This window comes from Pagrus pagrus (genome assembly GCF_965226575.1).
Source record: "Pagrus pagrus genome assembly, chromosome: 10".
Lineage (NCBI taxonomy): Eukaryota > Metazoa > Chordata > Actinopteri > Spariformes > Sparidae > Pagrus > Pagrus pagrus.
In genome coordinates, this window is record NC_140194.1 from 15,875,820 (window position 1) to 15,897,487 (window position 21,668).

The following is a 21,668-nucleotide window of genomic DNA, read 5'->3' on the forward strand; positions in this document are numbered from 1 at the left end:
ATTCAGTTTATTCAGTCATGAAAAAGAAGAGTTTGTTTATTTAGTTTGTCAATGAAGATCTTTCTCTTCTGATTACATTTCTTCCCCAAAACTAGTCTAGTCATTATGCAGAATGACCCATGTTAGAATAGAGAGGTGTAGTTTGTAGTCCTCAAACCTGGAAATCTGGAGGGGGGGTGAGGGATGGGAGACAGAGAAAGGGAGTCAGACAGAGGAAGAGAGAGGGGGAGACAGAGGGAGAGGGAGAGAGAGGGAGATGGAGAGAAGGACAGAGAGATGGAGGGGATAGAGAGAGGGAGGGATGGGGGGAGTTCATTATTATTACCATTATTTCTGTATTATTATGAGGGTGTGTGCACTTGATCATTATTAATGGATGACAGTGGGGATAAGACAGTAAACGGGGGGGCACCTCCTGCACACGCTACGCCCCTGATCAGCAGCAGTCATACTGTACGAGAGATGAGAGACGGGGGGAAGAGAGCACAAAGAGAGAAGGCAGGAGGAGAGGACAGGGAAGGAGGAGGTCTGCGTAAACTCCGCCTCCGATCTCGGATCCTCTCGCAATCCTTATTCACAGCCTCTCACGTTGAGGATAGAGAGAGAAAGGGGAGAAACAAGAAGAAGGGCACACGAAGAAGAAAGAAGACGAAGAAGCAGAAGAAGAAGAAGGGGAGCAGCGAACCGACCATGGCAATATCCAAAACGTCTCAGCTTGAGATAGAGTCCGATCACAGCGCACCTCCACCGCCGTCGACCACTGCACGGAGCATGCAGTCGCACGACAGACCAGAGTCCAGATGAATGGGGAGCTGTACCTGGGCCGTGGACAAAATGAGGGTCATCTTCATCCTAAACGCCGGTTTCGTCGCAGCTTTCTCGCCCTTTAGATGTGAGTCGGTGATGTTGGCAGCGTTTAGGACGACCGAGAAGGTGAACGAGACAGAATTAAGCACAGATAGATCATGCCAGGCAATTGAGGAGTAGTGAGGAGATCACACCGATTCATTTTAGTCCATTTTTTTTATTTTTTTTATTTTATTGGGATAGTGCTTGCACATATATTATAGCCAATACATCATCTTTAAAATCGGAGGTGTATTCAGCTCTCGGCACGCTGCCGGCTGTCTCCATCTGAACACACATTTTAAACACAAAATTGGCACTAAAATACATTTGAATCCTGTGATGTATCTGGTAATTATAGAGCGATAATGTCCTTGTAGACTTTTTGTGCTTAATCCGTAGTAGATTGATTATATAGCGATAATAACATGAATAGGTAGGAGGAGACAGCTCTGTCCTTCTTGATCAAAGCCCATTGATCAACCAAGACAATCTGGAAATGTTAGTTTCCACATGTAATAATATGACCAGTAGGCTACGCGTTATTCCTTGTAATTTATTTATTTATTATTACTATTATTAGACCTATAAGTATTATATTATCGATTTGTTTTAGGTAGGTAGTTTGATATATTTAACAGTGGGGAGGTTGTTTGAACGCGTCCCTAGTGAGATGGAAACTGCTTATTTATCGCCCCACCGGGGGGCAACCCGTCCCGCGGCCCAGAAGGGCCAAACCTCTGCGGGCAAACCGGCGGGGGGCGACCTCCACCCTCCACCTCCAGCTCCACAGCCATCCCTACTCGCCGGCAACTCACCCGAAGAGACCCCGGCGAGCAGCGATGGGCGGAGAAACTCCGGCGTGAAGAAACACCACCACAAGCATAACCTGAAACACCGCTACGAGCTGCTGGAGACGCTGGGAAGAGGCACCTATGGCAAAGTCAAGAAGGCCATTGAGCGGCACTCCGGAAGAGAGGTGAGCCACCGAGCAGCTGTAAACATCTGTCAGGGTGCTTTTTAGTGCATCGCTTCTTAGACGTGCATACTTCTGTGCTACAAACAACACTGGTCCTCTAACAGGCGCGTGCACGTCCTTCCCCCTGGGAATCCCCCCCCCCCCCTCTCCAAAGGGCCCATGGGGCCAGGGAGCTGTGGCTGCACACGCCTTGTCCCATGCAGGGCCTCACGACCGGATGCTGGAGTGCAAATCCGGCTACTGACTGACTGATGTGACTTTAGTGATCCCAGCAAGCATCTCTGAAAACAGCTAACAGCCCCCCAGAGATAACACCAGGGCCGGCTCACATTCTTGTGTAATGTTTAAGAGTTTTCGACACCCTTTCGGTTTTGTTTTTACATTTTCACCACTTTCTTTTTCTTTCTAAAAAAAAAAAAAAGTTGTTGACTGTGTGTGCCATCATAAACAACCATCTGCTGTCATGACCGTGCAGACCAGCACATCTCTCGAAAATAATTTCACGTGCATGTGGCAAAATTTGACCCCTGAGCCCCTTCTGGCAGGACATGAGGAACTTTCCATGCACTGCGAATGCCAGGGGGAAACTTTAGTATAGGTCAACAATGTCCCCCCCAATGGTTTCATAGCTCCTGGCAAACGCATGCTTGATAGGGGGACCGTAAACCCTCCGGCAGGGCTTACTCTCTCTTGGCCTGTCCCACTTGGCTCTTTGTCCTTTCGTCAGTATGTTTTCCGATTTATTATTACCATGGTAGCAGCTCTAATGTGAAGCCTTTTGCTTTCGCTAGCACTGGACATGAGTGAGTCTGATATACTGCTTCCCTAAGATAACTGGCTCAAGTAGTTAGTGTTGGGTAATTTACTGAAGGCTTATTTCACTGAATGAGGTCTACGTTTGCTTACATTTGTAGTGTCTCTCCAGCCATGCTTTAAATCAAATCCTGCTTGCACTGATGTTTAATATGGCCTAAAGATGTTTAAGAAAGTGCATGATTACAGCCAAACTTTGCACACAGAGGCCATTTATTATGTACATCTAGCTAAAACTAATGCAGTCCGATAAATCCTACACAGAGAGGTGTTTCTGTTACCTCCCCTCACCTTACTGATATAAAGTTTTTGGACAGAATCATTTGTCAGCATACAATAATTCTTTGTAGGTCAAAACTCTGTAACCTGCTGCAAAGTCCTCAGCACAGCATTCAGACTTAAAATAGCATGTCAGTAAAGTATAGCACTTCCTTGCACCACTGTGGGAGTTTGTATATCTTAGGGAAATCCTTTGAGAATCAACGCCTCGGCACCAGCAGAAAACAGACAGACAGGGAGCATGACTGCCGGGCGGCCACCTCACGGGTCACGTGTGTCTGGCACTGCGTTGCTAGAGTGTACTTGACCTCTGACCCGAAGGTGGTCCCTTGTGTCCATATGGCAGATACAGCAGTGCGGTGAGACTGTTATGCAACCATCCTGACTCCCTGTACTTTTTCCTGTTTCGTTCCACGAACCAAATGAGAAGAGCAGAGAGAGCAAAGACTGAGGAAGTTTTGTGTGTACGCACACTTGTGGGACGAGCTGAAGGCACTCGAGGAAGATTGATTTGATGTGGGCACACTCAGCGTGTCAGCGAAAGTGGGACTGAGTGACTGTCTGCTTTAATCTGCAAAGCCATATGTTGCACTGCTTGGCGTCTCGGTGGAAACCCAACATTATATGGTGTGCAATTGATCATAGGAGCCATAGCTAGGATATGTGACACATGCAAAAGCCTGTGTGTTTGTGCACGCCTCTTGAAGATGTGTTTCATGTTTGTGTACTCCGTGAGAAACAGACTGCGTGATATCTAAATGACTACAGTGAAAAGGTTGCAGTGACAGCAGGGCCTAAAATGGGCAGTGACACATGAAAGGCCATCCACAGCAGGAAATGAGATTGGAGGGGAAGGTTAATATCCTGTATGGGGGATCCATCACAGACAGGAGGGGGTGGTAAGTTAGCACAGAGACACAGGGAAGCCCACCACCATAACAAGAGAGGGACAGCCTTAGTTAACGGGGTTAGGGAGTCATATTAATATGAGCTTAAAGCACCAGATTACATCATCCCCCAACAATGGATTCACTGGAGAGGTACGTGAGAGGGGAAAACACGGACATTCCTCTACTATATGTGGTGCCGCTGATGAGGTATTATGATTCCTGGCTGAGTTTGAGAATATAGTTCTCTGGAAAACTGACGGGCCTCTTCCTCCCACTCACTCTCTCTTTCTCCCCCCCCTAACTCTGAGTCAGACACACACACACACACACACACTCGCCACAACAGATGATCATGATCTTTAGAAAAGGCAGGGAAGGGTGAACTTGTGATGAATACTTCATCTATTTTAATGGCCTGAGAAAACGCAGGAAGATGTCAGGCTCCAGTGAAGCAAAACATGGACTTTCACTTCAAACAAGCTGTGTGTTGCGAATGAGCAGGAGGGGGGTGGGTTAATGGGGCGGGGGTCCAGACGAGACTGGCCCCATACCTGGCAGGGGCCGGCGTGGGCAGTAGTGCGATGCCTGTTTACTGTGAGTGACAGTAATAGGGATCCACTTAAGGACAAGCGTAGCTGTGTCAGCCAGCCAGGCCAGCTGGCAAGTGGCTGATCTGCAGTCCTGTTTAATGATCCACATCGGGGTCAGGGCAGGGGAACATGAGGAGATACACAAGAGATACCTGGCTTTGTCTCAAGCTCAGTCTGGGAGAGCTGGCTCATTCAGTGAGTTAGCATACAGTGTGGAATTAAGATCACGGCCGTTAAAGACTGATTATGACCCTTGCAGGAGAAAGTTTATTAGCCTGTGTGCGTGTTGCTTTTGTTGGTACTTTCTCAGTTGTTGCCTTAATTAATGAATTCCTGACATTAAGTCCAGGAAGGTGACTCATGCATTCTGAACACCGAAGTCAAAAATGTTCCTCACATTTTGGGGATCAGTGATAAAATGTTGATGAGTCTGATGAGGTAAGGGAAAACATCAGTGTTAGGACACAAACAACTTTGACCAATTATAGACGCAGCATGTGGACCCCCTGCACCCCATCTTGTTTATTATGGTATCATTTCTTTAAATTCTATGTAATCAAGGCAACGCTCTGGAAGGGAACTATTCCGGTTTGGGGTTATTTTTATTGATGTACACGGTAATTAGCTTGGCACTCGCTACTGCCTGTGGTTTCTGCTGCATGAAATAAAGCCGGGCTCCTCAGAATACTACCGCTCAGCAAGGAGAGGACAAAAGTTTAAACTAACAGAATTCAGAGCAAACAGACTCTATACCGGCCTGATCAAAGCCAACCCAGGACTCAATCCAGAATGTTTAGGCTACAATTATAGTGACATGTGCTAGACTGTGTACTCTCGATTGGTTTATTTGGAGGAGGCCGCTAACCTCTCATTTAAGGAGTGCAAGGCTAGAGGTTTGAATGTATCCAGTTGCGGCAGACTCGTACCCCGGTGGCATTGTCATGACAGTGAAAAATCCTTCAAATCAAGTGGAGTTGTTGACTGTTCAACCTCCTACAGCAGACCCGTTGGCAAGGCAAGTAGAGTGAATCACTTCCTCGACTCCTGCCCATTCTACTGATCCCTCCATAAAACTCCCAGCAGGCCAGCTTTTGTGAAAAGTAGGCCATTAGCTGGTAATCAGAATGACGAAAAATAAGAGAGCGGGTAGTGATTTAATGACTTCTCAAGGAGTTTTTGACATGGAAGGAAACAGGGCTGTGAAGGTGAATGCTGACATCTGATTTATGGAGGAGCACACTGACCTCTGTGCCTCCCTGCCCTTCCTTCAGGCACTGTGAATATTTAACACCTTGCACACCTCTCTTTCGGGTTACTTGTGAGGGTTGGTCCATACATTTTGGTGCAGACGCATACGCATAGATGCATATTCCAACAACTATTGCAATGATTAATCGATTCCTGGATGGAAAGAAAATGAATCGCTAAGTGTTTTAACAACTGATTAATCGTTTCAGTTATTGCTCAAGCAAAAATGTTAAACATTTCCTGGTTCCAGCATCTTAATTCTGAGGATTTGCTGGTTTTCTTTGACATTTAAAAGACATCACTTTTAACTCTGGGAAACTGTGATTAGCATTTTTCACAATTTTTGACTAAATGATTAATCAATTAATCGTGAAAATAATTGGCAGAGTAAACGATAATTAAAGTAATTAAGTTGCAGCCCACTTGAGATAAAATCTCCGGCTCATTCAGTGTCCAAAGGGATGAAGCCTACTGACTTTGGTTATTCCTAGCACCACCATGTGGTTCACATTTGTGGTTTTGAGAGAAATATCTCCACAACTATTCAATGGATTGGAAATGTAGTTCAGATATTCATCGCCCCGACTAGATGAACTGCAGAAACTTTGAACTTTTCCTCTGGTGCCATCATCAGGCCAAAATGTAACACTTTTTATGACTTTTATGACTAAACATCTGCAAATCTTATGACATTCCCATCAGCCACAGCTGCATGCAAGACGCTTAACTAAGACGATAAACATAAACCTGCAACCATGAACATTGTCATTATAAGCATGATAGCAGCGCTGTGTACTAGCTATAAAATCTGTGTTTTTTAACAGCAGCTGCTTCCAGACAGTTGCCATGGAAACCCCCTGTTTCCCCATGTGAATCTGACTTCTGATCTCTCTGCTAGAGACGGGCTGGGGGGCGCAGATAAGAAACCCAGCCCAAACACTGACTAATGCCTGGTTAAATGTAGGCCCAGGCCCTGAAGGAGTCAAAGCAAGCCTCCATTATGGCACCACGTGTCAGGTTGTTTTCCTCAAAGAGAGCACAAAGAGAGCCCCGTCATTTTAGTTCATACAGAAAAGAGGTGGAGTAAATTACACAGTGTGAGACAGAGATGACACCACCTCCACCTCCTTGAGTCATCTGGCTGTCATGTCGAAAAAAAGGCCCGGTGATGATGAGCTCAAAGGGTGATATAGAGGCCCTATAGAGCTCCTGAGAGGAGAGGTAAACGAGGTTGATGAAGTACACGGAGTTCATAAGGGAAAGATATGTAGCAATACAGACTGAGTTGGCTCACATGTTTTTTCAGACAGGCAGACGTCACATGGTGTGCAGTACAGAGACATGTCCTCTTTAAAGTTCACTGATAAGATAAAGAACGTGACTTAAATGTCTCGTCCTTTAGGCTTCTTTGGTCAAGTCCAAGTTATATTAACATTTCTATGCCTTTAGTTTAAGTTGGGAAAAATGTGTTTCAATTACTTTCAAGGCTTCAGTTACTTTAAAAATCTTATATTTTATGTTCCTATATGTGATCTGATCAAGGCGTCTTCTGTCCTCTGCTTCCAGGTGGCTATCAAGTCAATTCGGAAGGAGAAGATCAAGGATGAGCAGGACATGGTTCACATCCGCAGAGAGATTGAGATCATGTCATCCCTCCGCCACCCACACATCATTTCTATATATGAAGGTGAGAGTCATACACGCTCGTTCGACTTGAGCACACATAAACAAAAACACACATGTCCAAAATTCACCCCTCCCTCGGCTCATTCAGCACTTGTGGCAGAGCTGCAGGATTGTCGTGTTATGACATGCAGATGTCATAATAAGACCTGGACTACAGCTCTGGGATGTTATTCATCTTCTCTGCTCCGTCTGGCTGCCTGGGCCAGTAAAAGTTTGGATGGCTTTGACGGTGTGCATCTGGACCTCTCTGAATGCGTGTGTGTGTGCGCACATGTGTATGTGTTGAAAGTTTGTGTGTGTAAGAGCGGTGGTATTCTAAGGGATTGCCTCTCCCACATCTAAGAGGTCTCATCTCTTGTCTTCTCTGGTCTTGATCTCAGGGCCAGACATCTGCTGATGCTTAGAGACAACTGCAGCTGGGACCCAGACTGTATTTTTGCGTGTGTGTGTCTTTGCATATGAGCCTGTGTGCATGGTTTTGTGTGTTTAGCTGGGGAGACACTGGATTGACCCCAGTCACCCAGGCCTGCACCCTGTCTGACTCTGGTCCAGTGCTATGCAGAGGGAGGAAAGGCCTTAAGCCTTCCCTGGAGCAACGTCAACATATATCTACCCCAGGAAGCAACTCTCTAAATATCAAAGCCTTCAAGTCAGGCTTAAATGGCTCACTTATTTACTCTTTGGGACCTCCTTTTTTCATGTGAATCCTTTTGAATGACCTCAACCTCACTGAAAGAAAACATAGATTAGAATTAATGGTAAGTCTAAAGGTTGAACAATTCCCATTGAATTCTTTCAACATATTGCTCGTAATTAATCATCCCTTATAATGTCGTCTGGGCCTATGTGCAGGCAATTAAAGTCACAAGGCGCTGCAGTGTGAGTCGGTTTCATATGATTTGTGGCTCGTGACTATTTTTATGCCTGTGTCAACAAAGCAACAGTTTCTATGACCTTTTCAGGATAGCTGCCCTGGCACAATAGCAGCCGGTTGTGTGCCACTGCCCAGACTGGTCCGTCGGCCTCAGAGTCCGCAGGTTGTTATCAACAATATGTGACAAACATCACTATTTGTCATGGGAACGTGCCAGCAGTCAGCTGGAGGGCTGAAGTGCAGCCGAGTTTTATGTGTTTTGCAGGAGAATGATTAAAAGAACACCACGCTTTATAAACTCCGAGAAGGCCGTATGGTGTTCTAATGTGTGCCGCCGCAACACCACCGAACTCCGCCAGACTCGTTGCTCTCGCTCTCGCTCTCCTCAAACCCAGCGTTTACTGTTGTGGCCTGGCCTCCACCCAGCCTCGCTTTAGAGACATATAGGAGGCCCCAAGATTTGTGTATCCGGCAACACCCTCTTCAACAGCCCCTGCTAACTGCCTTGTGTGAAGCAAAGCTGAACCAGATGCGTGTGCGAAGATGGATTTGTACCACTCCCTCACATTCTGCATCCATCAGCATGCTGTGCAGGGATTTTGCTCGCCGCTCCTCAGGCATAACTAAGTACCCCAGTGCCCCCCTTTTTAAACAAACAGTCAACCCCGAAGAATGCTGTAAATGCAAAAACTGACTTAAGTGTGAGCAGCATGTACTGTATGTAGCGACCAGTGTAGTGAAGGCATAGTTTGACATTCTTGAATACCTTCTTTGAAAAGTTAGATGAGAAGATAGACACCGCTCTTGTGTGTGTGTGTGCAATGAATATGACACTACAGCCAGCACCGCACTGCACAGATGTAGTGTGTGTAGAGTGTTTCTGTGTTTCTCAGCTAAGTCTCAGCAAAAAACAGTTAAAGCAAGAATATTTCCCAAATTATCAAACTATTTCTTTATGAGCGAAAAGGGAAAAAGGAGGGCGATCTAACTTTAGAACAGACATAAAACCATAAACCCTGCTGTGAGCCATGATTATTATGGCATTCATTATCCTGCATTCTTAAAAAGTGACATAAGCCTAGATATTTCTTTAAACTGGAGATAGTTTGTTGTGGAAGCAACAAAGCAGCAAAGAAGTTGTTGTGGCATCAGTGAAGACCGACAGTAAGGCACTATTAAAACATCTAAACCAAACCAAACTATTGTCTATCAATAGCATAGTAATAGTACACTGTAAATCAATAATACAGTTGATAGAATAGTTACCAACAGTATTTCACCACTACTCTGCATTGCTGCAACTAACAATCATTTTCAAAAATCTGGAAAATGCTCATCGCAGTTTTCCACAGCCCATAGTGGTGTCTTCAAATTGCGTCTTTTGTCCAATGACTCATCATTTATTATCATAAATGACAAAGAAAGGTGTCTAATCTAATAAAGAAATTCTTTATTATTTGATTTTCATGACTAAATAAACAGTTTTAAAGGACAACACAATTTTATACAGTGTTTTTGTTTGTATTATTACCTTATTTATATCTTAAATATTATGATTCTGAGTTTGAATTTTGCTTCCAAAACTGCATAGTGCACCTTTTAATTTTCTTTTAATGGACTAGTCGTCCAGAAATTGCAGCTCCGTTGTTCTATATCACATTTTGTAACATTTCTCTTCTTCCTGCCAACTACGCAAGCTTGCAACAGTGGTCCATCATCAGCGCAGGCATTTGGACAATAGGTGCTAATTAGTCAGATGTGAGGGCTTGACCTGTGAACAAAAGCCCAATGAGTGACAGCGAGGCTGTAGTGGTGGCTGGCGTACCCAACGGGCTGTAACAAACCCGAGTTATGTAAGCCAGGTAATTACTTCACCACCAGGGGTCAAAGGTAAAAGGGAGTGCAAGCTGAGAATTGGCTCTTCAAGCACAACCCTGGACGGATCACTGTGAAAGTCACCCCAGGTCACAACTCTGTCCACCAATCAGAGGGCTGGATCTGCTCTGCCCACGCGGGTGCTTGGCTTACATCCCCGTCTGTTACTTCAAGAGCAGACGGACAGTCACAATCAGGGAGCATTACCATCACTCAACGACTGTGTGTTTTTGTAGAGGATTATATCTTTAAAAGGACCCTGGGAGGAGGGTGAGGAAAGTAGTGTGACAAACTATGAAGGTGCTCACTCAAGGGTGCAGAAAGCAGAGGCCCTCACCCCCGGTGACCCTGCTGTGTGGGAAAATCCACCCACACAATACGGAGCAACATGGCTGACTGTGTTGTTGTCATCTCCTCAGTATTCCCTCTGTCCTCCTTCTCTCTCTGCCATAACCATTTTCATTCCCTTCATGCCAAGGCGCTGGGAGAGATGTAAGATGCCAAGTTGAAATTATACACCAGGAGGCTGAATACTGACACAGAATGATATGTTTGGTGACTGCAGTTGGATGGTAATACAACTGCAATAACATTACTTTCTCCAGTCACCAGATGTGTTATAGGTCACCATTTTCACTTAAAACAAGAAGGCAATCCAGACACTTCAAATATAAGGAAATCCTACAAACATGGACGGGATTGTTAAAGTCTTGTAGTGGTTAAATTGTTAAAAAAGCAACATGTTTTGACCATCATAGGTCTTTGAAGACAAACAACATGGGCGTGGTCTCACCTGTTTAGTAGCAACAGCCAATGGGAGATAATCACATGACCCTCATAATAACATGACAGGTGAAAACAATTAAAAAGCAGAGATGAGATTGCAGATTATTAGAAATATTTACATTATAATAATAATAAGGAGGGGAGAAAAGGGGGCAGAGCCTTTACAGAAAAAGATACAGACAACATGATATTGTGACTTCCATTTTTATTCCCACACAGAAAAACACGACGGACAGTTGAGTTTTAACAATTATCTTAAAATAAAAATGGGATGCTCTTCTGTGTTGAGTCATGAATTACTAATAAGTAATGCATTATTAAGAGCCCAAATAGGCTGTGAGAAGAGGAAGTTGCACCGTGTTGCCATAACAAACTGTTGTTACAATGCAATTCATGCAATATTTTCCAATCAGATGGACTCTGTATGGTGGTTAAGAATGTGGGAGTGTGTTGTGAAATGTGTTGACGTGATGTGAAGTTGAAGCGTGACGTGTCAAGGGCATCGCTTGACACTATGTTGTGCCCTCTTTTTCTGTGAAGCTAACTCTCCTTGACTTGGTTCCTGCTTTCTCTCTGTTTTCGCTGCGCTCCCCTCGCTCTGGTCTCTGAGGAGTGGGCTTGATTGAGTTAACAGCCCCTCCCTGCAATGTTGTATAGGAGCCAGACACATGAGGTGGGGTTTGGGTGATGTAACCCTGCGAGAAGTGTAGAGATGTAATATGCTCCTCTGGAATTTTGACTCCTGCTCCAAAACTGAAGGGGGGGTGAACTGTTTTGCTCGTTTTTTTGCATAACAGTGTCCATTTGTGATTTTAACATGACAGAATGAACCTGGATTGACCTTATAAGGTGTCCTCCCGTCTCTCTTGCTGTCATGTTTTCCTGAAAAATGATATTAATGGACTCCAATTGTTTTCTTATCGTTTCGCAGTGTTTGAGAACAAGGACAAGATCGTGATTGTGATGGAGTACGCCAGCAAGGGCGAGCTGTATGACTACATCAGCGAGCGCCGGCGCCTGAGCGAGCGCGAGACGCGACACTTCTTCAGACAGATAGTCTCCGCCGTGCACCACTGCCACAAGGTGAGAAAACCCACATCATATTGATGCGCATTCATTTTTTTTGGTCACCTTAAATCCCTCTTTGTCTCTCTCACACACCCACGCCCAGATTTTGTTTTCCAAGCCGAAGCATGCTCTTTGTAACATTAACCATGCACCTCCAAAGTCAGCCTTCTAGCCAGTTAATCTGCAGGCCCTACACAGTATGCTTTTCTTGGCGTGCTGGTTTCAGGGAGTCATCTGTTTCTGAGTGAAGATGAAACACAGGCCAGTTTAATTCAAGCTTACGCTCCGATTACAGCGCACCAAACAGGCTCTGCATTAATTCTGTCCTCATCTGTTGACACGCTGATGGATGTCCCGAGATACCCCCGGAGCTTTTCCCCAGAGATTCAGGCCCGGCCACACCCACTTCAACCCATGATCCACACCTCACTAACTCCCTTCAAAACCCCCAAGGTCCCAGTGCTTGTTTGGATGGGCTCCCCTCTTGTCATGCTCATCCCAGCTGGAGATAGAGATGATGTCATGATGCCTCGGATAGGAGAGTCCCAGACAGCCATGAATGATGAATCATCACTACCAAGCACAACCTCCCGCCGGGTGGGGTGGTGTGAGTCACTGACACAACAAGCAAGCAAACATTTCTTCCTTGTATCCACCAATCAGGGTCATGCGAACATGAGCTTCCTGCCAAGCAGTAACCAATGAGCGATGCAATGGAGAACGCAACAGTCTAGGTGGGGGGTTGATGGGTGAAGTCACTCCTCCACATCTAGGCTGGGTTCTGTCTGTCTGCATACCACATGTTAATTCCAGGTTGTTGTTTTTTTTAAACTAAAGCATTAACAGCAAAGTTGTTTTTTAATCCTGAGATGTTGTGAGAACATCATTCATACAGGCTGCTAATTACAGGCTCATGTTTATTTGACACATGTGAGTCGGTTTGAAAAGGAAAAACGCAGCAGATGTCAGCATAAAGACCCCAGAGGGGACAAGACCAATTAAAGGGTACTAGACCAACAGGCTGCATTGATTTCCCCCGAGAGCCGCGAGCTAGCTATGTCGGAGTAAATCATCTCTTAATACAATGGACTGATTATTACTTGGATTGATCTCTCATGAATAACACATAGATAGATGAACCAATCATTACTTTGTTTTTTCCTGATTGTCTTTCAGAATGGAGTGGTGCACAGGGATCTGAAACTGGAAAATGTGCTACTGGATGAAAACTGTAATATTAAGGTAAGTTTGCCCCTTGATTTGTGCTGCAGGACTATAAAACGTTAATTCAAATTATTTTTTTGATTAATGCAGAGCTGCAACGAGTAGCCGATCAATCAATTAGTCACCAACCCTAACCCTAGTTTGATAATCCGTTAATCTTTTCAGTCATTTTTCAAGCAAAATCTGCTTGTTCCAGCTTTTCTTTCTTTTTTCTTTCTTCTTTCTTTCTTTCTTTCTTTCTTTGTCATTTATGTTAGTAAATATTGGTTTTGGACTGTTGGTTAGACAAAAGAAATCATTTGAAGACGTCACTTTCGGCTCTAGGAAATCCCAGAGCATTTTTCCCCTCTTTTGTTGACATTTTCACCCTTGTTTCCACAGATTGCTGACTTCGGGCTGTCCAACCTCTACCATAAGGACAAGCTTTTGCAAACCTTCTGCGGCAGCCCGCTCTACGCTTCACCAGAGATCGTCAATGGGAGACCGTACCGTGGCCCAGAGGTGAGACCCAGTGAACCAGAACATGACAATGACCAAAACCACAGCTGTTTGTGTGTGAACTTAATATTCAGGACATGGTTTCCTTTTCATGCTTCCGTCATCATCATTATTGTCCTCCTTGGCTGTTAAATGTGGTGTGAAGTTCTTTTAATCATTATTATCTCACCAATGATTATCATCATCACATAGGCCATACACAAAGAGGTGGATAGGCTTTATTTTTTGTCTCTTTGATGGGATTACTATTAGTCTCCAGTCAAAGGGAGGTCTCACTTGCAGCTCCCCAGTAGGTCCACAGATACCGTCTGCATCCCTCCCCTTCCTACAATGCCTTGGTCCCTTTGAAGTGAGGAACTGGAGGATAGTTTTCGCTCACTTTCTCATCATCTTAATGGGATCGGAATGAGCTCCACAACCTCAAAAAGACGCTTATGGTCAAAGTCGAATAGTTTTGGTGAAACAAAGAGTGAAAATGTCTCCCCGAAGCCGCATAGCTGGCAATTCCAGAGTCATTGTGAAGGGCGTTGTCTTTAAAATTGCATAAGTTACACAAAACAAAGCAACAGCGGGAGGAAAAAACTCGCATTTTTAGATATTCAACTTCAACCGTTCAATTTAGCGTAATTCACTATAATTTACTCTAGAGTGCTAAAAACTACAGCAGTCCGATTGCAATCGAAATTACAGAACCTCGGTTGGGGTGAGGCCACAAATTACAGCAAACACAGGCAACGAAAATAGAACACAACAATAGTGCGTGCCCTGTCTCGCCCTTGGGAATGGACCAATGGCAACAGGAGAGTGAAACATTCTTGATGTGGGTCCAGATTCTTAGAGGAAGTACACCAGCTCCCTAACTGGCCCTATCTGATTTCCTCTTCCTAGACTATGTCTCAAAGCTTCAGCATACCGCCATCTGAGGCACATTCCTCAGGACATCTCATCCTCCCTTAACCACAGTCCACACACATCACATTTGACTCTTTGTCTCACAAACACGCACTGAGACAGGTCATCCGTGTGTCTCCAGCGAGTCGTCAGGAGCCAGGATATCACTCTGCCATCTCTGCCGGACTCATTACCCTCTTCCATTCCCACCACTTCCCACGTGGCTCTGCACCTCCTCATGCCCCAGACACAAAGTCTTATGTAACCGCTTCCTTAGAAAGCCACATTGCATTAGGTTGGTGGTCAGAAAGTGCTTGCTTCTGCCTGACAGAGCAGGAGAGAGAAGGGGGTGAAAGAGAGGATTTATCTGTGTGGAAACAGGCCATTTCCCACCAGATTACTGGCATTTGTCATTACTTCTGTTGGAGACGCACTGAAGAAGCGCTGCAGTGTCACAAGCTCTCTAACAGAGATGTTCTTGTGTGAAAAAAGTGATTGCGGTGCTCTTTAGTAAACTCAAGAGCAGAACTCAAAGGTCTGTACTGATGTTGAGCAGAGCTGGGCTCATTACACAGCTTTTATTTTAATGGCATGAATCACTAATCAAAACAGGACTGGAACAGAACAGCTGCATTTCCATTACATAACACCAGATCAAACACACCTCAACTTTTTGTTGTATTTACGCCTATCACATGTCTCATTTAATGGCTGAATGAGCTGTTTTGTGAGCATTTTTCTTTGTTGTCACCAGGTGGACAGCTGGGCTCTTGGGGTGCTGCTGTATACTCTGGTCTACGGGACCATGCCATTCGATGGAGGAGACCACAGGAACCTCATTCGCCAGATTAGCAACGGCGAGTACAAAGAACCCACTCAGTCTTCAGGTACTGCAGGACACTGTTTGTTTTTCTACTGTTTTAACACGCTTGATCCCAGTGCCCTTTATAAAACTATGTCATAAACTATACTTAGCAAATCTAGTTCAGCCGGACCACAAATAGAGCCCGAGAGGTACACCACTCATCGGAAAGTGAAACCATTGACCCCTGACTTTCTGTCTATAAATTGTACAGGATTCACTTCTTTATGTAAACTCCAGAAAATACTTGAAAGTCTTTGAGACGTTGGTCCATAAACTGCTGAATGGAATATGGATCAGAGATGTGTCAGTGTACGCCTATAGTACAATCTGCCCAATCCGTTATGTATGGTGCTCAAGATCGAGATCAAGATCAGCTGAGCCACAAACTTTCAAAATGTTTTATTTATCTAGAGTCTAATTGTTCAGATACTCAGTATTATGGCAGGAACTGGAATGCAAAATTCAATGTGAAAAAGGTTTGTCTTTTATTGAGTTCTGAATGTAATTTAACGACAAAGACATTCATATGGTGTGAATTTTGTTGTGTTATTTAACTGGGGCTGCATTACTGTGGTTTGTAATGATCAATGGAGAAATAATCATTTGAACTATTTAGTGGCTAATACTTTTTGTAAGGATACAAAAGCACTGTGGTTGTTTTTCAAAGCCTTTAAATTGAATAAATGGAACTTATCTAAAAATCAAAAACAAAAGAAGAATGTCAGAAACAATTTTATTACCAATTATTCTATTGTTCCATGAAAACCCACATCAACCACAGCCAGTGTCACAGTGATGAGTTGAGACAGCCATGACCTCCAGTAGTCTGTTATAGCATGTATGTTGTATTATTGAGTCATACGAGGTGGTTTACAGATTGTCCCTGTTCTGTTTCCTGCTAGATGCCCGTGGACTGATCCGCTGGATGCTGATGGTGAACCCTGAGCGCCGGGCCACAGTGGAGGACATAGCCAACCACTGGTGGGTAAACTGGGGCTGGAAGAACAGTGTGTGTGACTGCGAGACCCAACGCGATCATGGAGGCTCGCCCATGCTGGCCCGCTTCATCGACTGGCAGAACCGCACTGAGCCACGTGGTTCTGGAGCCAAAGCTGCAGCCATGCCCCAGCTGCTGCGCCAGAGGCCCAAAAAGTCCAAGAAGGAAAATGTGGAGGCGGGACAGACCCACTGTGGAGCAGAGGACAAGCCGGGTCTAAAGAGACCCAAGGGGATCCTGAAGACCAGGGTTACTGAGGAGCAGCAGTCTGCCAGTCTGGAAGAGGTGGAGTTGGGCCAGGTGGCGCTGCCTCAACAAGCCGAAGTTGGACAGGAAGCCTCGAGTCCAGATCGGGAGGAGGAGGAGCCGAGTCTAGGAGGAGGCTCGCCAGCTAAGATGGTGCCCTCTCTGCCCAAGAAAGGCATCTTGAAGAACAACCAACAGCGGGAATCAGGGTACTACTCCTCACCAGAGCGCAGCGAGTCCTCCGAGCTTTTAGGAGGTGCCAGTATGTCTCTGCTAGCGACCTCCCCACCGAAGAGAGTGATGGGGAGAAAGGGCATCTTGAAGCGAAACGGCAAGTACTCCACCTACAGCGGGCCTCCTTCAGCGGCAGCAGTGGCTGGAGTCCTTGGCGAGCCTCCTCCTCCAACTGACTCTGGTCTGTCCCGCAGTCAGAGTCGGCCCTCCAGCATAGTCGGGGAGGACAGCTCGGTCCTGTCCCTGTCACCCACCTCCCTCAGTGGGGCTGAGTGGCATTCCTCCACCCCCCACCTCCGCCCGAACATCAGGGCCTGCGTCTCGGCTGAAAACCTGCTGCAGCTCGCCAACTTCAAGGGCTTCCAGGCTGCCCCGCCTCACCAGGGACCCAAGTTCAGCCGTGGCCCCAAATCGAAAGGCTCCCCGGGGGACAATGGCAGCTTCTCCTTGCTGGGGGACCTGGAGGACATGACTCAGGTGTACCAGCAAGCCCTGGACATCAGCAGCAACCTCACCTAACAGATGGGTGGCAGAGAGAGAAGAAGCTGATGGAATTGAACATGACTGTGTGTGTGTTTGTGTGTGTGCGTATGTGTGTGTGTACAGATGTCTATGGGTGGCTTTAACGACCAGTGTGTTACTGGGATACACCTTTTGGGAAGTCGTGGTTTTCCAAATGGGGATGAAATCTGGATGGAAATGATATGTCGACACACACATACACACACAGACGTACACACTTAGGTGCACTTCTCTGGCCGGAGGAAATTTAGTTAAGGTTTTGTGAACAAGAGAGAGAAGGAGCTGGCACGAGAGAATGCCACCCAGTCTGCTTTCCCGGCCCGCCCATAGACTTTGCTGTGTTCAACATGTTTACATATTCAGCAAGAAGGCAAGTTAGAATCACAAACGCAGCAACCAGAAACTGGTTGGCTCTCCTTGTGCACCACCCATTTTGAGTTTGAGTTTACAAAAGCACCTTAAAACTCACACAGAGCACATGCTTTTGTGATCTTTACTTCCTTTAAAAAAAACAAAAAAAACGAAACAAACCAGGGTCTTGTTCCAAAAATAACTGACATTGCTGATTATTTATTAATGTTTTCGTAGCTTTTAGTTGTAACTGGTGGGCGCTGGCTGTTACTGGAAGAGTTCAAAGCTCCTTGTGTCCAACTCTTTGTGTGGATCTGACATATATAATTACTCAGTGATGAGAAACATATATATACTCAGCATATATAAGAATGTCTGCGCTTGTAAAACACGCAGGCAAATATACCTTCATAAAAGCGTATGTCCTATATATGTGTATGATACTAGGGAATATGTAGGAAGTGCCTTTTTTGATTCATAATAAAAATTATGTATGTCATTTCCTTAAAGTGGAGGGAAAAGCCAGGCCAACCTGTCACCAGTTGTGCTTTTTTTTTTTATGTTTTGCGAATGTGGAGAGACCCAGGGCCTTCAGCACACAGCTGACTAGCTTTACTTGTTTTGAGGTTCAAAGGTTGATCTCAGACGGATCGAGATCAAACAGTCTCGTCTGCTCCCTCCCGTTCCTTCCACAAGTAGAATCACACACAGATATGCCAGGATCCACAGAACCCCCTCCTCCGTGCTCTTTGTCAGTGTTCAAGCCCATAGTTTGGTTCGTCAGCAGTTTAGGTGGCTTGGGTGAGCACAGATTTGCTGGCAGCACCCCGAGGTCTGGAGGGACTCACCTAGTGGGACATTTAGTGAAGGGAGATGGCGCAGACACCATCTCACAGTCCTGGAATGTGCCTGGCTCTCTAAACCTCGGTTGTTTTCACATTTTCGAGGCTACCTGATAAAACAGGCTGTTTAGTGAGAGATTCAGTTGTTTTTTTTTTGCCAAAGACGCGTAAGGTTTCCATTGTCAGACCAGTTAATATTTTACCCAAAGCTCTTCAAAAGAGCCAAGTAAGGTGGTTTGTTTTAGCCTGCTGATGACACAGCAAATTCCTCAGACAAAGGCTTGAGACGTGTTGGTGCTGGAGATCTCTATCTCAGCCCCAGCCCGACTCAGCACAGGTGGGAGCTGCGGTCCGTGCTCAGCCCTCCAGCTGTGTATACTAGTCCATTATGTCAACGAAGCACAATTAGCCAGCTATTGTTTTCATTTGACAGTAAGAGAGAGGCAGCGTGTCGAGATTTATAGCTAGAGGGAGAAGAAAAGAGTGTGAAAGAGTCGATGCATGAAAAGGAGCTGAGATTAGAGAGGACTTTCCTGCTGGAAAGGTCAAGGAGTTAGTTTTTTGAAGGAATTGTAATGTAGATTAGTGAAAGTAAAGAAAGTGAGTAGAAAGAGTAGATGGAAAGTTTTTGTTGAATACCAAAGATGTGATGAAGCTTTGACATGATTCAGGGGAATGGATAGGTCAGGGACTAATAAGAGTCTTTTGGATTTAGGGAATCCCCATCGGTGAATGAAATCATCCCAACATTGGCTTTGCCTCATGTTTTGTTTTCTTTTTCTTTTTGAGTTTTTACTTGAGATGCTGGAGGCTGTTGATACAGCTTGTCTGGAGGGTCGGTCAGAGTGTGTCCTGTGTGTTTCTCTATGGCCTTTGAAAGTGTGTTGAACAGCAGCAGAAAAGTGGAAGAACGGTGACTGACATCATCCAAAATATCAAATGATGTGGATGGAAAACCATGCAGTAGATGACCCAGAGGAAAGAGATCACATGTTGAATGTTTCCCTCTCGTGTGAAGGAAAGGTCCTGGGTATGGATTCAAATGAAAGACCCGTTGCGTATTATATTGCATTTTATTGCCTTCTGTATTGCATTTTATTGTCAACTGGATTTACAGTGAGAAAATTATACTATGTTAGTATTTTGTTTTATTATGCCTCTGTTTTTGATTTTCCAAAATATAAGAAACTTTATATTGCTTTATGTTATGGCAGAAAATACTTCCTTCCTTGAAGTATTAGAATTTCTCTCCAGAAACAGACACATTTGATCTGAAATTGGTGTAGTGTCAGCTTTCCCCTGTTTTGATACAAAGCCAAAAACAACCTCCAAATGGCAAAACCAGCTCTTACAAATTAATTGAAACAGGGCAAAATGCAAGAATATCTACTAATGTATCAACAGCTGACTCTATGAGAATTGCATTTCCACCTCTACCAAAGCAGGGGAGCTCCACACTGCTGGAACAACACCAGGAGAAAAAGGAAATAAAGCAATGGAAAGAATCTGATGATGAAACTTTAAAGCTGCCAAACTGGAATAAGTGGTGCATATCTGTTAGTTAGCAGAAAGTCTAATCATAGGAAAACTTGACTGGATATTGTTATGACAATAATAATAAATTAGTATTATTATGTTATTTAAGTATTATTTTTCGTTATGGCTCAATACTATTGTTGGCTATCGCCACAGTTTTGGTTTTATTTGATTTTTTTTTTTTTGTCTGTTGGTGATCCTGGACTGCCAAGGTGGATTAAGTTGTGTGCCTTTGGTATCTTTTATGACCTTTTTTTTTTTTTTTTTTTTTTTTGATAATGAAAATTACTATCAATGTGTTTTTATACGTGTATTTATTGGTGATCAAGCCATTTAATTTGTTGTCAAAATACTCCCTGTTCATGCTTCGGCCTGCTTCGGACTGTGTGTGTTGTATTCAGACGGACCGCACACAAAAATATAACTCGTTTGTTACAAATAGAGTGGTATCATCTCATTGTGAATGCAGTGGCCAAGTGTGTGTTTTTTTAAAAGTGACAAAAAAACAATAGCAGTTCCTGAATTCCTGTAAAATGTCTTAATTCATCCATCGGGGTGTATTTCTACTCAACACAATGCCTCTGTAGTACTGTATCAACTCAAATAAATGGATCTTGAAAGGTACATGTGTTTGTTTTTATGCTGTGTGTGGTCATTTTGTGTTTACAGTCTCCTCACACTGTAATGAGTGGACAGGGAAAACCTAATAAATATAGACAAAGTCTTCATTCACATTGCAGACAACCTCTGTCTCATTCACAAAATAGGCCAAGATTGTTGTCTCTCAGACTATTAGTTTTTCTCACACGCGTTATTTATTCCTTAAAGGGGCACTTGTAGTTTTGAAGAAGAAATTGAAGCTCAGAATTTTTACATTTACAATATTAAAGAGGTAATAATACAAACTCAGATTTATTTATGTTTTCCCCTAACTGAATAAACAAGCTGTTCTCAGAGGAAAATAAGGTCCCCAGAACACTGTTTGAAGAAAGAAAGGTGGCAGGGTCCGCCACATATAAACAAAGTAAAACAGTATGAAATTGAGTTGTCCTTTATGGTCAGTTTGTTTATTCAGTCATGAAAACAAAGAGAGTTTGTTTATGTAGTTGGTTTAGGCATAAACAAAAAATCAGTTAATGAAGATCTCTGTCTTCTGATTAAAATGTCCTCCCCAAAACTACATAGTGCACCTTTAATATGTTTATTAATGGGAAGATTATGAAACTTACCATCTGCACAAGTTATTTATGTTGGATCCAGTGGTGGAGTTGGATAAACAAATATTCCCAGAGATTAGACCGGGTCAGTACTACACAAACATTCACCACTCTTCTTACAGGAGGTGTAAAGCAAGCTATTACTGGATGTCCTAATTTCTTGTCTTTTTTAAGAACGCGTGACCCAAAAACCTACATGAATGCCTGAAGGAGGTCAGCAGCAGTGATCCACATTCGAAATCTGGTCCCTTTTCAACTTTCATTCTCACATAATGAATTAAATTAACTGACGAGGGCAAAAGGTTACCAAA

General features: G+C 44.3%; 1 protein-coding gene across 1 annotated transcript; it reads left to right on the top strand.

Moving 5' to 3' along the window:
* The first annotated feature begins 991 nt into the window (after positions 1-991).
* nuak1b (NUAK family, SNF1-like kinase, 1b) lies at positions 992-20,758 on the top strand. The gene is made up of 7 exons (XM_084364095.1): positions 992-1,825; positions 7,212-7,332; positions 11,798-11,949; positions 13,111-13,176; positions 13,540-13,659; positions 15,302-15,434; positions 16,315-20,758. The coding sequence occupies exons 1-7, from the start codon at positions 1,520-1,522 to the stop codon at positions 17,406-17,408; spliced, it is 1,992 nt and encodes a 663-aa protein (XP_084220221.1). The 5' UTR covers positions 992-1,519; the 3' UTR covers positions 17,409-20,758.
* Positions 20,759-21,668: the final 910 nt, after the last annotated feature.